The 16,239-nt window shown below is 47.0% G+C and overlaps 1 protein-coding gene across 1 annotated transcript in view; it reads left to right on the top strand.

Moving 5' to 3' along the window:
- LOC119973296 (phosphatidylinositol 4-phosphate 3-kinase C2 domain-containing subunit gamma-like) overlaps positions 1–16,239 on the top strand; it is a 307,465-nt gene that overhangs the window by 187,103 nt on the left and 104,123 nt on the right. The window contains 2 exon segments of the mRNA XM_038811105.1: positions 9,136–9,316; positions 14,404–14,511. Coding sequence (XP_038667033.1) covers positions 9,136–9,316; positions 14,404–14,511 — 289 coding nt within the window.

The following is a 16,239-nucleotide window of genomic DNA, read 5'->3' as shown; positions in this document are numbered from 1 at the left end:
GCGGTGTGTGGGGGGGTTGTGGCTGTCCAGTGTTAGCATGTTCATCTCCATTTTAAACAATGTCAGTCCATTAAATATAGACAGACCTGAAAGGGGGGGGGGGGGTGTGCCTTCAGTTCATGATCAAACAGGAGACATGGTTGCGCTGGAATTACAACTTGCCTCCTGTCAGTGTTCACCCAGGCATTCCCGTTGGAAATGGCATCGGAATGTGAAAAGGCTCCAGCCCAAAATCCAACTCGACAGATAGGGCGGGATTCTCCCCTACCCAGCGGGGCGGGGGGTCCCGGCGAAGCGGAGTGGCGCCAACCACTCCGGCGTTAGGCCTCCCCAAAGGTGCGGAATTCTCAGCACGTTTGGGGGCTAGGCCCGCACCGGAGCGGTTGGCACCACACCGACCGGCACCAAAACCGGCATCAACGGCCTTTGACGCCCGCTGCCCGGCGCCGGGGCTGGCCAAAAGGCCTTCGCCGGTTTGCGCATGCGCTGGTGGTGATGTCAGCGGCAGCTGCAACTGACGTCACCACCGGCGCATGCGCACTGGGGGATTCTATTCCGCCTCCGCCATGGTGTAGGCCGTGGCTGCGGCGGAAGAGAAAGAGTGCCCCCACGGCACTCGCCCGCCGGCCGATCGGTGGGCCCCGATCGCCTGGCCACCGTGGGGGCATTCCCCCCCCCCCCCCCAGGACCCCGGGGGCCGCTCGCGCCGTCGATCCCGCCGCCACCAGAGGTGGTTCAAACCTCGGCGGCGGGAGAGGCCTCTCAGCGACGGGACTTTGGCCCATCGCGGGCCGGAGAATCACCGCAGGGGGCTCGCCGCTCGACGTGGCGCGATTCCCGCCCCCGCCAATTTCCGGGTGGCGGAGAATTTCTGCCACGGCGGGGGCGGGATTTTCGGCAGCGTGAAAAATCGTGAAACAGGCGCTGTGGCTGTTGAGGTATAGGGAGGAGGTGGGGGGGGGGGTTACGGAAAGAGTCCAACATCACCATAGTTTACTTATAGTTCTGCCGCTGGAATTCAACCAGCAATGGTGGCCATCCTGCTAGCCACTACAGCCCTTGGGTATGCCTTACGGCTGTATGAGCCAGAGCTGCTCGAGGAGGAGGAGGAAGATACAGCAGCGGTGTTGGGGGTGGAAGGTTGACACACGTGTCATGGGGAACTGTAACTCAGCAGGGTCTCACTTCCTCGCCCATGGCCAAACTCTATCCCGGTGACCTCTCTTTGCTCCGGGCCACTGACCATGTCCAGGGACCTATGCACTGCCATGGTCAGGGGCCGCGAGTCCAGTGGTCCCCCTGCAGTCTTCTCCCTCTCCCGGCGGTTGTGCGCCCCCTTCTCCTGGTGGGAGGGGCAAACGGAAAACGGCAGTGTTAGAAAGTCTGACGCATGCAGCCCATGGGTGGGTAGCTGGTGGCCTCTGAGGCCAGGGCACCCGGCAATTGCGGCCGCTTTGGGAGGGGGTTCTGATGCCCTCAGGGTTGAGGTGGTAGGGCTACGGGGTGTGTGGGACGGGGTTAGTGCCTACTCACCCTGGCCGCCCTGAGGAGGATGTGCAATTTTTTACGGCACTGCTGGCCAGTTCAGATGGTGTTGACCACGGCGCTCACCACCTCTGTCACCTGCACCCAGGCACAGTGAGTGGCATTTGCATTCCAGACTCCTTTCCGGGCCGGGGTACACGGTCGTCCACCTCTCCTCCACTGCATCCAGGAGGGTCTCCAGCTTGGCATCCGTGAAGCTTGGGGCCGCGCGTCTTGCTGCTGTCTTGTTGGCTGGGGTGGTGTGTGTGGGGAGTGAAGTGTGTGTATACGGCAGCAGCTTGTCAGCCTCCTGAGTGTCAATCGCGAAACTGGCAAATCCAGCACGGTTTCCCATGGGAATCGATTGTGTTCCCGGTGGTGTTGGCACTAGCCCCTTAACAATAGCTGAATCGGCCCAGGTGCGGTACCAGTTTTGCTGTCGTGGTACTCCACAAATTCTACACCGGCGTCAACACTTAGTCTCAGAAATGGAGAATTCTGCCCCCTATGTAAGGCGCACACACCTCCCCTTCAAACGCACCACACAACTCTTTCTCCCACTTCCTCTTTATCTCCTCAAGCGAGGCCCTCTCCATCAATTGCCCATAGATATCCAAAATCATCCCCTCCCCAACTCATCCTCAGAGACCACCTTGTCCATCAATGAGGGGGTGGCAACCGAGGAAACGTTTCCTTCTGCAAAAAGTTCCTAACTTGTAAATACCAGAACCCATTTCCTCACAGGAGCTGAAACCTTTCCACCAGTTCCTCCAACCCTACAAATAATCTACCCTATGCAAACAGATCCCTAAGTCTCTCTACACCCCCCCTCAGCCCCCCCCCCCCCCCCCCCCCACATTCCCAGACCCAGTACCTTGAGTCCAACCCCGCCGGGATAAATCTGCGGTTCCTAAATATTGGTGCCCTCAACAACATCGCCTCTAGCTGAAAATGTTTCCTAAACTTGTTCCAGACTCTTAACGAGGCTATCACTACCGAACTCGTAGAGTACCTGGCTGGTGACAACGGAAGAGGAGCCATCGCCAATTACATCAAACATGATCCTGTATAGGATACTGTCTCCATCCAACCCCAAACCAACCCTTCCCCATTTCCGAACCTTCTCGATATTCGCTGTAGTAGTTCATCAACTTCGGCAGTGCCAAGCCTCATGCCCGCCTATCCCTTTGCAAAAATGCTCTCCAAACCAGAGATGTCTTGCCTGCCCAAACTAAGGCCAAATTCAGCTTACAAATTGTGGTGAATGTATGAACTGTCTATATAGTGCTGTGACCTATGACCCGGAACTGATAATACGGTCTACTTCCAGACACTGTACTAGAACCCCGGTGGGCTCCGCCTCTGGTTCCGCCCTCCCCGGGACGATATATAGACTAGCCACCTGTGGGTGGCACTCATTTGTACAGCAGACACTGGCAGGCAAGTTCCTGGATAATAAGGCCTTATGTTCACTCGTTCTCACAGTCTTGCAGTGAATTGATGGTACATCACCATGGAAGCTGCTCAAAAGCCAGATAAACTCAAACTCGATGCACGAGCAACAGAAGCTAAGGATGTCTTCTCACACCGGCTTCGCTGTTTTGAGGCCTACCTTGACTCCTCCGCTACATCTCCCTCCGAAACCCTTCAGCTGTGACTCCTCCACACATGGGTGAACCTCCATAATGATAGAGAAAGCTGCCTTGTACAAGGCGGCAGTCGCGACCCCGAAGGCACATTTCGTGAAGCCCGTAAATGAGGTGTTCGCGCAACACCTCCTAACTACTCACCGTCAACGCGCCAGAGAATCGTGGTGTGGGCCGCTCCAGTGCCCTGCTGGCCCCCTTTAGGGGCCAGACTTGCTGGTCCAGAGGCCGTGTTGACGCCGTCGAGAAATGCGTTGGTGTTTTTCATGGCGTCAACACTTAGCCTCAAGATCACAGAATGCCACCCGCGATTGGGCAGAGAATTGGTTCCAACACCAAATCTGGGGCAGGCACGGATTTCAGGCCAAATCACAATTCTCCGTCACCTCAACAGGAAAATGGGACTAATTTAATAGCTTTAGTAAAGAGCTATGGGCCAAATAGCTTGCTTCTGTGATGTGTCAATCTATGGGGCTGAATTCTCCACTCCCGATGCCAAAATCACGTTCAGCGACGGGATGGAGAATCCGTTTTGGTGCCAAAATCAGGAGTGGCCTGAGTGTCCAAAAGTTAGATGGGGTTATGGGGATAGGGTGAGATCATAGTTTTAGGATAAGGATTGGGTAGCAGATTTAAAACAGAGATGGGAAGAAATTAGTTCTCCCAAAGGCTCGTGAATCTGTGGAATTTACTACCCCAGAGTGCAGTGGATTCCTGGATTTTGAGTAAATTTAAGGAGGAGATAGACAGATTTTTAATTAGTAATGGGTTGAAGGGTTATGGAGAACGGGCAGGAAAGTGGAGTTGAGGCCAAGATTAGATCAGCTATGATGGTATAGAATGGTGGAGTGTGCTCGAGGGGCTGAATTGCCTACTCCTGCTCTAATATTCTCATAATACAGATAAAAATGTACCCCATAATGTTCCCTCCCATGGAGACTGTGCTGGAGGTAACCCAGAGTACGCATTTACACGAAACCTGTAGAAGCCTTGGTAGAATTTCAAAGGCCGGGTTGAGACAGAAAAGGCCACTTTACCTCTGCCTGCTCCAATCTTTCATTGCTTTCCTGCTGTATAATGCTCCATCAACTCATGAGTCCAGGACTGTTTGTCGCCAGCAGAAACGTGACAGGCTGGCTTGGGATATTGTTGAAAACCAGCACAGATTAACATACCCCTCCTTTGCAAACCAAGTCGAGATAGTTGAGAATAAACTTCGTGGCTGACCGGCCATGCAGCCAGTGATAAGGAAACCTGAGGTAAAGCCTCATTCGGCAATCTAAATGTGGCACTGACTGGAGGCTGGAATTGGAAGATTGATGCTTTATACTTGGAACACTCAGTGCTATCTGCTCCACTGGCTTTCAAGCTTTGCAACAGTCTGTAACAGATCCCCAGACAGTGGAACTATCTTTTATTTAGTGTTTATATGCTGGATGAGAGCCCAGATACTGTTTAATCAGCTTGTTTATATTCCGCAGCAGCTGGGGCAATATAAAAATAACCACGCATGCGCAATCTTGGAGGTGCCCCATTGAAATCAAGTTACAGTTTGCAGTTCCGGCTGTTACAACCTCTCCTGGTGGCTGTGTCTTCCCCTCCTTCTCCTGCCCTCTTCATCTTCTTTCAGAACTCATCCCAGTTATTTTTCACTCTTCGAAATAAAAAAGGAGATTTAGCGAATAATATTGGAAGATATATCACAGTCGAATAGTGTGGGATCTAAACGGTTAGCTAGCGTTGCCTAACCTCAGAACAAGTAGGAGGATATACTTGAAGACGAGCGGACTCAAAGGAAAACGCATAGAGAAGCTTGGGAGAAGGGAGCAAATTACTTTCTGGGTGCTCCAGGCAAAATGATAGAGTCAGCTAGCTCAGAGACAATGGGCCGAATGGCCTCCCTCTGTGGTGTAATTATGCTATGATGAAATCATCTTATACTGATAGTTCTTTTCAGCCCATGTATCAGCTTCTGAAAATTAGGACACCTGCTTTTTCCACCTAGCGATATGGGGACAGCACAAGAAAATGGTTGTTGAAACGGAAGATCAGTCATGAGTGGGCTCGAAGGAATGGTCGACTCCAGCTCCTATTCCTCATGTTCCTTTTTGCACTGAGATTGGAGCTTGCCTGAAGCAAGCATATTAGCCAAAGGGTAAAAATATCGACTGTCACAACATGTTAGATATCGTTTTCACCCACTGGTTGCATATAGACTTAGGCAGAACCACATAAGATGAGCAGATACTTTCTGAGCCACAATCGCACGTGTATGTTTATTTAATAAGCCAAATACTGCGGAGGCATGAACCTAAAACAAGAACAGAGGTTACTGGAAAAGCTCAGCGACTCTGGCAGCAATGGAAGGAGAAAACGCAGAGTCAATATTTCAAGTCCTCTTCTTATGACGAAGAGTCACGCGGACTCGAAATGTTGACCCTGCTGTCTCTCCTTACAGTCGCTGCCAGTCCCACTGAGCTTTTCCCAGCATCCTCTGGTCTTGCTTTTGGCTAATGCTTGTTCCCAAAGAAATTCAGAGATAACCAATGAGGTACTAAAATACAGTTCTCGTTTAAACTTCTAATTTTCCTTGTGATTCTGGGATGTACCTAGCTGTCATCTTGCTTACTCATTAATGCCAAGTTTCTTCAAGGCTAGTCACAGCTGTTTTTTTAAGCTAAGAGGAATGAACCCTAGTGCGATGATTAACTGAACAGTCCCTTCACCACAGTTACAGAATTGCCTGCACTGGAAAATTGAATAGGGAATGGAGATAGAATGGTGGCTACGTTATATTTAATTTTAAAAATTGCATTACACTAGTTGTATTTAGGATTTAGACTACAGGGTCACTGTGATTGGTGACTCTAAGTGAGATGTGGTAGCAATTATGTCACCTACAAAGTAGAAGAACGTTATAGGAGCATAATCTAATGAAAATTGACATTGAGCTAAAGAACAAAATAAAGGGTAAAGGTCAAAGGTTAAGAGAGATAGAGGATGAAATTCCAGAGTTCAAGGCCAATCAAGGTAGGGAAAAGGAAGTAGTGGTGAATTAAATGAGTGCAAATATCTCAGAGAACATTGGAGGCGATTACGGAGATGGTGAGGTGTGGGGCCATGGGGGAGGATGTTGCGGAATGTAACATGAGGATGAGAATTTGAGGTGTTTGTGGATAGGGAGCTATTATAGATCAGTGAGCGCATGGATGATGGGTAAGCTGGACTTGTTACTCAGCTAAATTCTTTAACTGTGAGAATTGACTTAATTCTGTTTATGCATTCATAGCACATAGAATCAAATCATAGAATCCTTACAGTGCAGAAGGGGGCCATTCAGTCCATCAAGTCTGCACTGACCCTCCGAAAGAGCACCCCATCTAGGCCCACTCCGCCTCCCTATCCCCATAACCCCACCTAATCTGCAAATCTTTGGACACTAAAGGGCAATTTAGAATGACCAACCCACCTAACCTGCACATCTTTAGACTTCAAAAAGGTCTGTGGTTCCATTAAACTCAGGGACAGAGGAATGTCACATAAATGCTTCAAGCACTCTTCAACCAATCAGCAGATCACACAATCAAAACTTCCAGTTTCATGTGTTCTTTGGGTTTTGTCAGCATCAAAGAGATGTAAAGATGTTTATGTCCTAGCACCGAAGGTCTCAATGAAACCGATGCAGCATAAAACACCCTCAGGAAATTCCCTGTTTAGGGAGTCCTGGAAAAGGGCAGATGACAGCTGTTGCGTTGTGAAATTAGTTTTGGTGTGAGAGACTCTCAAATGGTGAGAACTGAAACCAAATGAGGCATGAAATCAATTTCCCCCAAAGCCTCCTGGGAATTAAGGCTAAGGTTTTCCACCCTGTCCGATTTTTATGTCCATTCACTTTATATGGAGGGAAAATTGTCTCTTGACATGCTCGAGAGCAGGTACCCAGCCTACCAAAGCTAATAGACAAGTGCACAAGGTAATCAAAAAGACAAATAGCCATTCGTTGAGGCTGCTCTGCCATTTAGTTAGATCATAGGTGATCATCTATTTCAATGATGTGGAGATGCCGGCGTTGGACTGGGGTGAGCACAGTAAGAAGTCTTACAACACCAGGTTAAAGTCCAACAGGTTTGATTCAAACACAAGCTTTCAGAGCGCAGCTCCTTCCTCAGGTGAATGGTGAGGTATTCACCTGAGGAAGGAGCTGCGCTCCGAAAGCTCGTGTTTGAATCAAACCTGTTGGACTTTAACCTGGTGTTGTAAGACTTCTTACTAATCTATTTCAATGCCACTTTCCCGCACTATCTCCATATCCCTCGGTGTCATTAGTATCCAGAAATCTATCCATTCCTGTTCTCAAACATGCTTAGTGATTGAGCTTCCATAGTTCCCTGGGGTAGAGAATTTCAAATATTCTCCACCCTCTGACTGTAGAAATTTCTCCTTATTGTCTACCCCTTGTCATGAGATTATGTCCCCTGGTATTAGACTCATTGTCATAACCCTCACGAGGTCCAAAGGAAAGCCATCATTGATCACCCCATGGTGCTCGTGGAGTAAGAGCTTCCCAAGTAGGAGGCGGAGGCCAACCAGCTGAGGCTCATCATGAGCTTACATAAAAGCAGGCCCAAAACAGGGCCTGGTGTGGTTAGTCCTCCCAGCTAGGATTCTACTGAGAGCGATATGCTGTGCTATGCAGACCTTTGTAAATATTGTAAATAAATCTATGGTTGTTTCCCTCCTCTTGAGTTATTAAACTCATCAATCAGGGGAAACATATGTACAACCCCCCTGTCACGCCCTGTCAGAATTTTGTAAGTTTCAATGAGGTCACCCAAGATCCTTCAAAACACGAGGAAAAACAGACCCAGTGTCCTCAATCTCTCCCCATAAAACAATCCCACCACCCCAGGGATTAATCAGGTGACCCTCCAGTGCACTCCCTCGATGCTAACTATATCCCTCTGAGATAAGGTGACCAGAACTGTCCACAAAATGGAATTAGCCTTTATCTTAAAGGCTAAACAGAGGACTGAAATAATCTGGAATACTGTGTCCTCTTTTTGACACCATACCTCAGAAATGATATATTGACCTTGGAGGATATGCACCATACCTATTCACCAGAATTCTATCAAGTCTTACAGTATTAAATTATGAGGATAGAGTGCATGTCTTGTATTTACTTTGATTAAGGTTGAGGCATGAACTGACTAAGTGGTTTACAATGTTATAAGGATTCTGTAGGACACATATGGAGAAAACCTTTACTCCAACAGAACAATCAACAAGAAGGGGACATGACGTTAAAATTAAAGCTAGACTATTTGGCAAGGAATTCAAGAAGCAATTCTTCACCCAAAGGATGATAGAACTCTGGAATTAGATCCAAAGATTCAGTGGATGCTGGGTCCCTGGGAGATTTGGAGATCGAGATAAATGTTTTATTAAGTGAGCAAGTCGAGGGATAGGGAGCTAATTGCATGGCAGGTAAATAGAGTAAATCATCACTCTAATGGCCTAATTGAATGGAAAAATGGGCTCAGGAGGCTAAATGACCTACTTAACTTTTCGAGTTCCTTCAGTGCCGTCTTGTCAGCCCTTCTCAAGCTGTTAGACAGCTTTTCATGTATATTTTCAATGCTGGCCTGAATGGACAAGTGGTTCCGAAAGTGTTGGTGTTATTCATAAATATTCAGCATATGTGGAGGGGGTTGGTGGTGGTGAGAGCTATTGATAAAATCACATTGATATCGGTGTTATTTTAATGCCCATCTTCAAATTGTTCTCGCCTACTTTTAACACCAAAAGATTTCTCCTTTGGGGACAATTTCCTGCATTATATTGCAGAGCACTATCTGGAATCTTTGAGGAAATGATTGACTGTCCCGGCGTTCCTGATTTTTGATGTAATTCTGTTCATGATGCTGAGGCTCGAGTGCGGATTGTTCTTTGTATTCCTCCACAGGTTATTGAAGGATGGCTTAGCAGATTCTCAGTTTAAGGGGAGGTACAGTCAGCTTTTAGCAGCTGTGCTCTGCTGTTTGGGGAAAACAATGCAAGATGAATTTGACAAAGAGACCAAGCTCGTCGACAAGTTGGCTGAGATAGCAGAGAAAGTCCGGGCGGCTGACCAATCAAAGCGCTCGGTGAGTACAACCAAAACCTGTCTATTGGCACCTTTGGCAAATGTTCACCCTTTATAAAGTCTTGTCACTTCACTATGGCCTTGGGCTGAGATCAGGGTGAAAGGGAAATAATTCTCAATATAAATGGAGTCATTTTCTTGTATTTTTAATATAAAATCCAAAAGGTTCAGTCAGACCTCAGAAGGAGTGAACCCTGTTTGGATATGGACACAAGTTATTCTCAATAACTTGGTCAACTACCTGCGTGTATCCTTTCCTCTCTTTTTGACACCTTTTTTTAGGGTGACCTAGCTGGATAAGTGGGTTCACAAAGTGTTAATATTATTAATAAATGTTTGGCACACATGAAAGGACATTTGAGGGTGGGGGGAAGGGTTTTAGTTGCAAGTACTACAGATAGGAGGGGGGTTAATTTACAACAGCTCTGATTTCTCCTCTCATGACCCATTTGTGAACAGAAATATGTTCTGGGGTTTTTGATTTCCTCCATTTTACCGGAGGTGTGTTTTCCCCAACCCCGTTCAGTTTTGGAATGATTCAATCCTCAATGAACAACCCCACAGCAATTTGATTTCTGCAGTCACGGAGAACATTATCACTTCTTTATTGATAATGAGATCCTTATAGTTTTCTGAAGGCTAGAAATTCCTTTTTGTGTGAGTCATAGCCAGCCAGGCCATAAAGTAGCCAGGATGATATTGACATATATATATTCTTTCATATCTTCTGCGTATGACACAGGATATACTTTCCCAGATGATGGCCTCTTGTAAAGAATGAGCTCCTATTCTCAGAATTTGCAGGTTATTTCACTGCACAGTAAGAAGTCTTACAACATCAGGTTGAAGTCCAACAGGTTTGTTTCAAATCACTGACTTTCGGAGCGTAGCTGATCACCTGATGAAGGAGCTGCGCTCCGAAAGCTAGTGACTCGAAACAAACCCTTTGGACTTTAACCTGGTGTGTAAGACTTCTTACTGTGTCCAGCCCAGTCCAATGCCGGCACCTCCACATCATTGTTTCACTGCAGTACACATCAGAGCTTGGCTGCACCCTGATCTGAAATTCACACACAGGTTCCAGCAGTGGTCATAAATTGGAAGCAGGAACCTTGACAAATGTTCCCCTTTCCTTCTTCCTCGCAAAATGTCCAACTATGTCGAGGACCTCGCACCTCCCCACAGAGGTGAGCTCACGAAGCAGTGACTCGGAATCAAAGCTGGGAACGGCTCGGTGTGTGGAGTTCAGCATTGTAGTACATTCACTGGCAACACGATCAGGGTAAATTATTCTTCATTGGCTGAACCAATTTTTTTCTACAATGACAGACTGCACAGCCAATACTGAAATCCCTTGGAGTTTGAGACTGATCATGGTTTGACTCTGATCATTACATCTGCATCTTGAGAGAGCGAATGTGAGATTGAACTGTGCCGAAGAACAGGCACGTAGATTGTGATGCAGAGTTCTCCTGAACCCATTGCAACTAATGCTGAAAGCACAGGCTGGTACCTGTTAATTTAACTAATTGTAGTGTGCCTCCAGCAGTGAGCATGCTGTTGAGTGGGTGAACACCTGGTCAGTGGGTACAAAACCATGAGAGGCTAGAACAATCTAACATCCACCGGCACCACTTGAAACTAGCCTCTTAAAGGGGAAGTGCATTGTGGTTGGATCAGGTGCTGGGAGTCATTCGAAATGTGATTTGGGCATGGGGAATGTTCAATAATGGTACAACATGGCAGAGAATGAGCTCTAAGTTTTTCCAACTCTCTGTTAGAGGCCTTGGCACTGGAGGTGGAGAGATGTTCTCTTTCCACAGTGGGGGGGGGGGGGGGGGGGGGGGGGTGCTGGTCAAGGAATCCTTCCAGGCAAAATTTGCAAAGCTAGTGGGAACAGATAACCATAGCAGTTGGTGCCAGAGATTTAGCCCGAGAATCTGGATGTAATCCCACAAAAAATTCAATGACCTTGCACGAATGGTCAAGGTCAGCAAATGTATCTTCAAATTCCATACCCCACCAACTACACCATTGGTCTCAAATGCTACCCACTCCCTTGACTCATCTACCTACAATCCCTCTCAATTACAACTCACGCCAAACATTCAAAACTTCACCTCACTTGCACATTTACCGCGGTTGCAAGCCTCATACCCACATCTCACAGCCGATACACACTGCCAGCTATTCAACCATGACAGTCACATCACCCCAACACACTGCACCACACTCACCAACACACTTCCTGCTCTCTTGCAGGGCGAGGTGACACATAACCCGAGGTAGCAGGAGCTGACCAGCAGGAGGCAGCCACTAAACAAATAGCTTGGCGCTTAAAGTTTCGTTCTGCTGAAAACTGCTGAGGTTTTGTTTCCCTAGTAACAGAGTTAGTGGAATAGTTATTCTTGGGTGATGACAGCTGTACCGAGCCTGGAAAGTGGCCATAGTTAGATAAGACCTTTCAATCGTGGGAGAGACACTTCAAACAAATAACCATACTTCAAAGACGTGTTATGATTTTCAGTTAACCTTGTTTAATTGGAATACTTGCTTAAATGCAAAAAATAATTGGTGTGTAGGAATAGAATAGGAAGTACTTCAATGAATCAACATGGTTCAACAGTCTTGTACAAAATAAAGACAGCTGGACTAAGTAGCCACTATGAACAGCTTGAAAAAGAGAATTATGAGCAGCTTTGGGGATAAATAAATGGTGACACGATAGGTAGAAATTATGAAATTTCTGAAAGTTAGTCAGAGAGGAAAAGTATTTTGGAAGGATGGACATTATCAGAGAAAACAGCTTGAGATGAGATAATGAAAAGATGATGCAAGAGCTTAAGTGTTCAAGAACATGCAAAGGCTACAGATGCTAATGGCCGGTAAAGGAGGGCTTTCCACCCATGGTTTAGACATAGAACTCAACATTTTGTTGGACCATAAGACCCTAACAATAAACCCCCTAATCTACCTCTGTAAAAGGATATAAAGCGCAGCACGTAATGGAGGGAAAATCCTAACTGTAGATCCATGCTAACATTCTTAGCTCATTTGAATATCCATGAAGACATGAAACACTTAGAAGTAAAGACAAAGGAAGAGGAAAAAAATGGTGTTCCCATGTGCAAATCATGCAGTCTGACCCGGATCAGTACTCACTGTTTTGTCCCGGGTGATTTTCTTTGTAACTAGTGTGTCATGTTCCATCTTAAATAGTGACTAACCTGAACGTACCCACCATTTTGGTTTCAGTTGACCCTGACTGATTAGGTAACTGATAACAACAAGTCGGAAAATCATCACACTGATGGAGAAGACAGTGGTGATTATTAGAGCAGCTATTGCTGAGGCCATGGTCAGCAATGAGACTGAAACCACTGAAGGTGACACTACCCTCATACCTAATCCTCCTTCTCATGTTCCACTTCCCACTCATTCCAGACTCTCTTCTGATACCCAAGCTGCAGATGGTGTAAGCATGTGGTGCAAGCCTGCACCTCTTGCTTTCCCCCCTTTTCCCTCGCCACAGCCATGCCCTTGTGTCTTTCTCCTTTCAGATATCCAAGAAGGGCCAACTGGCCAGGCTGTGGTGCAGGGAAAAGATCTGGAAAAGGAATGAATGCCACCATTTTCTCTGATACCCACAGCCATCAGCTCAGGTACTAGCACTGTGCGTACATTAGGAGGGTTAACTTCAAAGCAGGGTCTGCATGTTGGGAGAGTCTGAATTCAAGTGGCCTGTAGCCAGAGCTGTTGATAAGGTTCCAGCTCATTGGAGGCTAGTGTCACCCAGGAGTTCTGATTCAAATTGGGACTTTGGGAAAGTGGGAAGAAGATAGCTGATGCACATGCATATTTAAACAATTAGTGTAGTGGCAACCCTGGTTGAAGGCTTACAATCAAATTCAAGGATCATGGAAGAGTCCAGTAGAAGTTTGGCACAGGGCTTTGTGCAGAGCTTGGAGTTCATATATTCCAACATATAAATTGTGGCCAATTCCATCAGCACACTTGACATACCCAGCCACGATGCAGCCTCTGATGGCCAAAGTCTCTTGTCTCCATTGCAATGCAGACAACCCAACATCTGGATGCTTTAGTGGGAGCTCAGACTAACGTCATGCAAGCTGAATGCTGCCATGTAAAATTGAGACTGCTGGCACGCGAGCCCAGTGTTTTGTTGCCCATCCCTAATTGCCCTTGAACTGAGTTGCAGCTAAGAGTCAACCATATTTCTGTAGGTCTGGTGTCACATTCCCAGGCCAGGTAAGGATGACAGATTTCCTTTGCTAAAGGACATTAGTGGACCAGATGAGCTTTTACAACAATAGTTTCATGGCCATCATTTTTATTTTAAATTCCAAATTTTTATTGAATTCCAATTTCACCATCTGCCGTGTCCTTGATCTCTGGATTACTTGTCCAGTGACAATACCACTATGCCCTCCACCTCCCCTGGGCTGTTACGTATTCAGCTGTGTAAGGTTCAGAGTCGGGATGACAACTTAATCTGCTTACTTTGCATTCTTCCATCAAGTGTGTCCTTAGTGTGCACTAACCCCCTCAGCGACATAGTGTCAGAGCAGCTAGCAACAGAGCTGTGAATAAGTGCCACCAACATCATTGTAGGAGCAAAGCCAACATTCGCAGAAACAAACATTGCAGATGCTAAGGAGCTGAATCTTGTAGCTAATGCCAGATTTGTTTGATATTATTTGCTCTTTTCTCCTTTCCAAAGCATATGTGCAACTTAAATCTCTGTTGTGGAATATCTGACATCTCCATGCACTTCTTGTCAGCTTTTCCCTTTTATAAATCCCCATGTCCATGTGCCACACTCTCTTTACTGTGGAACTTAGACATGTTCAAAAAATCATTCCTCATATATAATCTGGGGATGCTTTTCAATTTCTAGAGCAAAGGTCATCTTTGGGAAGGTTTTAACCTCTGTTTTTCATTGCTGTTGGAAGGGGAAACCCACCTTTATTCCTGGTACAGTGATTGCTTTGATGACTTTGTTCAGGGCATATTTTGCAGGTTTTCTTTGCATAGAAGTAAAGAATTATTCTTTTTTCCATGTTGCAGACCTTACTGATGGAAGAGATTGAAGAATTAGAGAAATTCTTCTACCAGATACATGTCTGCCGCCTGCCACTGAATCCTGCACTTGCAGTCAAAGGCATTGATGCCAGTGTAAGTTCATATGAAAAGAAACTCTAGCTGCTCCATGACATATTTATAAAGATGATCCTGGTCGACTGAGGTTCTAGATTATTCGCAGGGTTGACAGGGCTGGGTCTGCCTTTGTCAATGCTGTTTCCGGTGCCTAGGTCGATGCTGGGTGGTCTGTCCGGTTTAATTCCTTTGTGATTTCTTTGTAGCGGTTGAATATAGCTGAGTGGCTTGCTAGACCATTTCAAACGTGATTTAAGAGTCAATCTCATTGCTGTTGGTCTGTAGTCACATGGAGGTCAGACCATGTAAAGATGGCAGATTTTCTTCCGCAAAGGGCAAATGGAGTGAATGTTTAACTTGGTGGGTGGGGTGCCACGCAAGCGGGCTTCCTTGTCCTGAATGGTGTCAAGATTCTTGAATGTTTTTGGAGCTGAACTGATCCAGCCAAGTGGGGAGTATTCCATCACGTTCCTGACGGTACCTTGAGATGGTGGACAGGTTTTGGGGAGTCAGGAGGTGAATTACTTTCTGTAGAATTCCCAGCCACTGACCTGCTCTTGTAGACACAGGATTATATGTTTGGTCAAGTTCAGTTCTGGTCAATGGCAACCCTCAGGATGTTCGTAGCAGAGGATTCACTGATTATAATGCCATTGACTGTCAAGGGAAATGGTATTGTCCGGCACTTGTGTGGCGCGAATGTTGCTTCCCACTTTCCGATCCTAGGCTGAGTGTTATCCAGGTCTTGCCCCAGGGCCTGCAGTGCATGCAGGAGCTCTGTGATATCCTGCACAAGGTACAAGACTCCGCCCACGCCTGGTCCAGTCACTGCTAAGCCTGGACCAATCAATGCAGACCAGGGAACAATCAGTGCAGAGCCTGGACCAATCAGTTCAGAGCCTGAACCACTCAGTGCAGTGCCTGAACCAATCAGTACAGACAAGGGAACAATCAGTGCAGAGTCCAGACCAATCAGAGACTGAATCACTCAGTCCAGAGCCTGGACCAGTCGGTGAAGACCCGGAAGCGATCAGTGAAGAAGCCGGACCAATCAGTGAAGACCCGGAACCAATCAGTGAAGACCCGGAATCGATCAGTGCAGAACCCGGACCTATCAGTGCAGATCATTGGTCAAACAGTATAGATCCTGGGCAAATCAATGCAGAAACTGGACAAGTCAATGCGGAGCCTGGACCAATCAGTGCTGACCAGATGCCAATCAGTTCAGAGCTTGGACCAATCAGTGCAGAACCTGTACCAATCGGTGTAGACCAGGGACCAATCAGTGCAGAGCCTGGATCAATCAATGCAGAGCCTGGTCCAATCAGTGCTCAACCTGGATCAATCAGTGCAGAGCCTGGACCAATCAGTGCAGAGCCTGGACCAATCAGTGCAGAGCCTGGATCAATCAATGCAGAGCCTGGTCCAATCAGTGCAGACCGAGGACTAATCTGTACAGAGCCTGGACCAATCAATGCAGACCAGCGACCAGTCAGGTCAGAGGCTGGACAAATCAGTGCAGACGAATGACCAGTCAGTGCAGAACCGGGACCAATCAGAGCAGACCTTGGACCAATCAGAGCAGACCCTGGACCAATCAGAACAGACCCTGGACCAATCAGTGCAGAATCTGGACCAATCAGTGCAGAGCCTTGCCCAATCAGTGCAGAGCCTCGACCAATCAGTGCAACGCCTGGACCAATCTTTGCAGTGGCTGGACCAATCAGTTCAGATCAGGGACCAGTC

This window comes from Scyliorhinus canicula, chromosome 11, assembly GCF_902713615.1.
Source record: "Scyliorhinus canicula chromosome 11, sScyCan1.1, whole genome shotgun sequence".
Lineage (NCBI taxonomy): Eukaryota > Metazoa > Chordata > Chondrichthyes > Carcharhiniformes > Scyliorhinidae > Scyliorhinus > Scyliorhinus canicula.
This window is presented reverse-complemented; position numbering and strand designations above follow the sequence as displayed.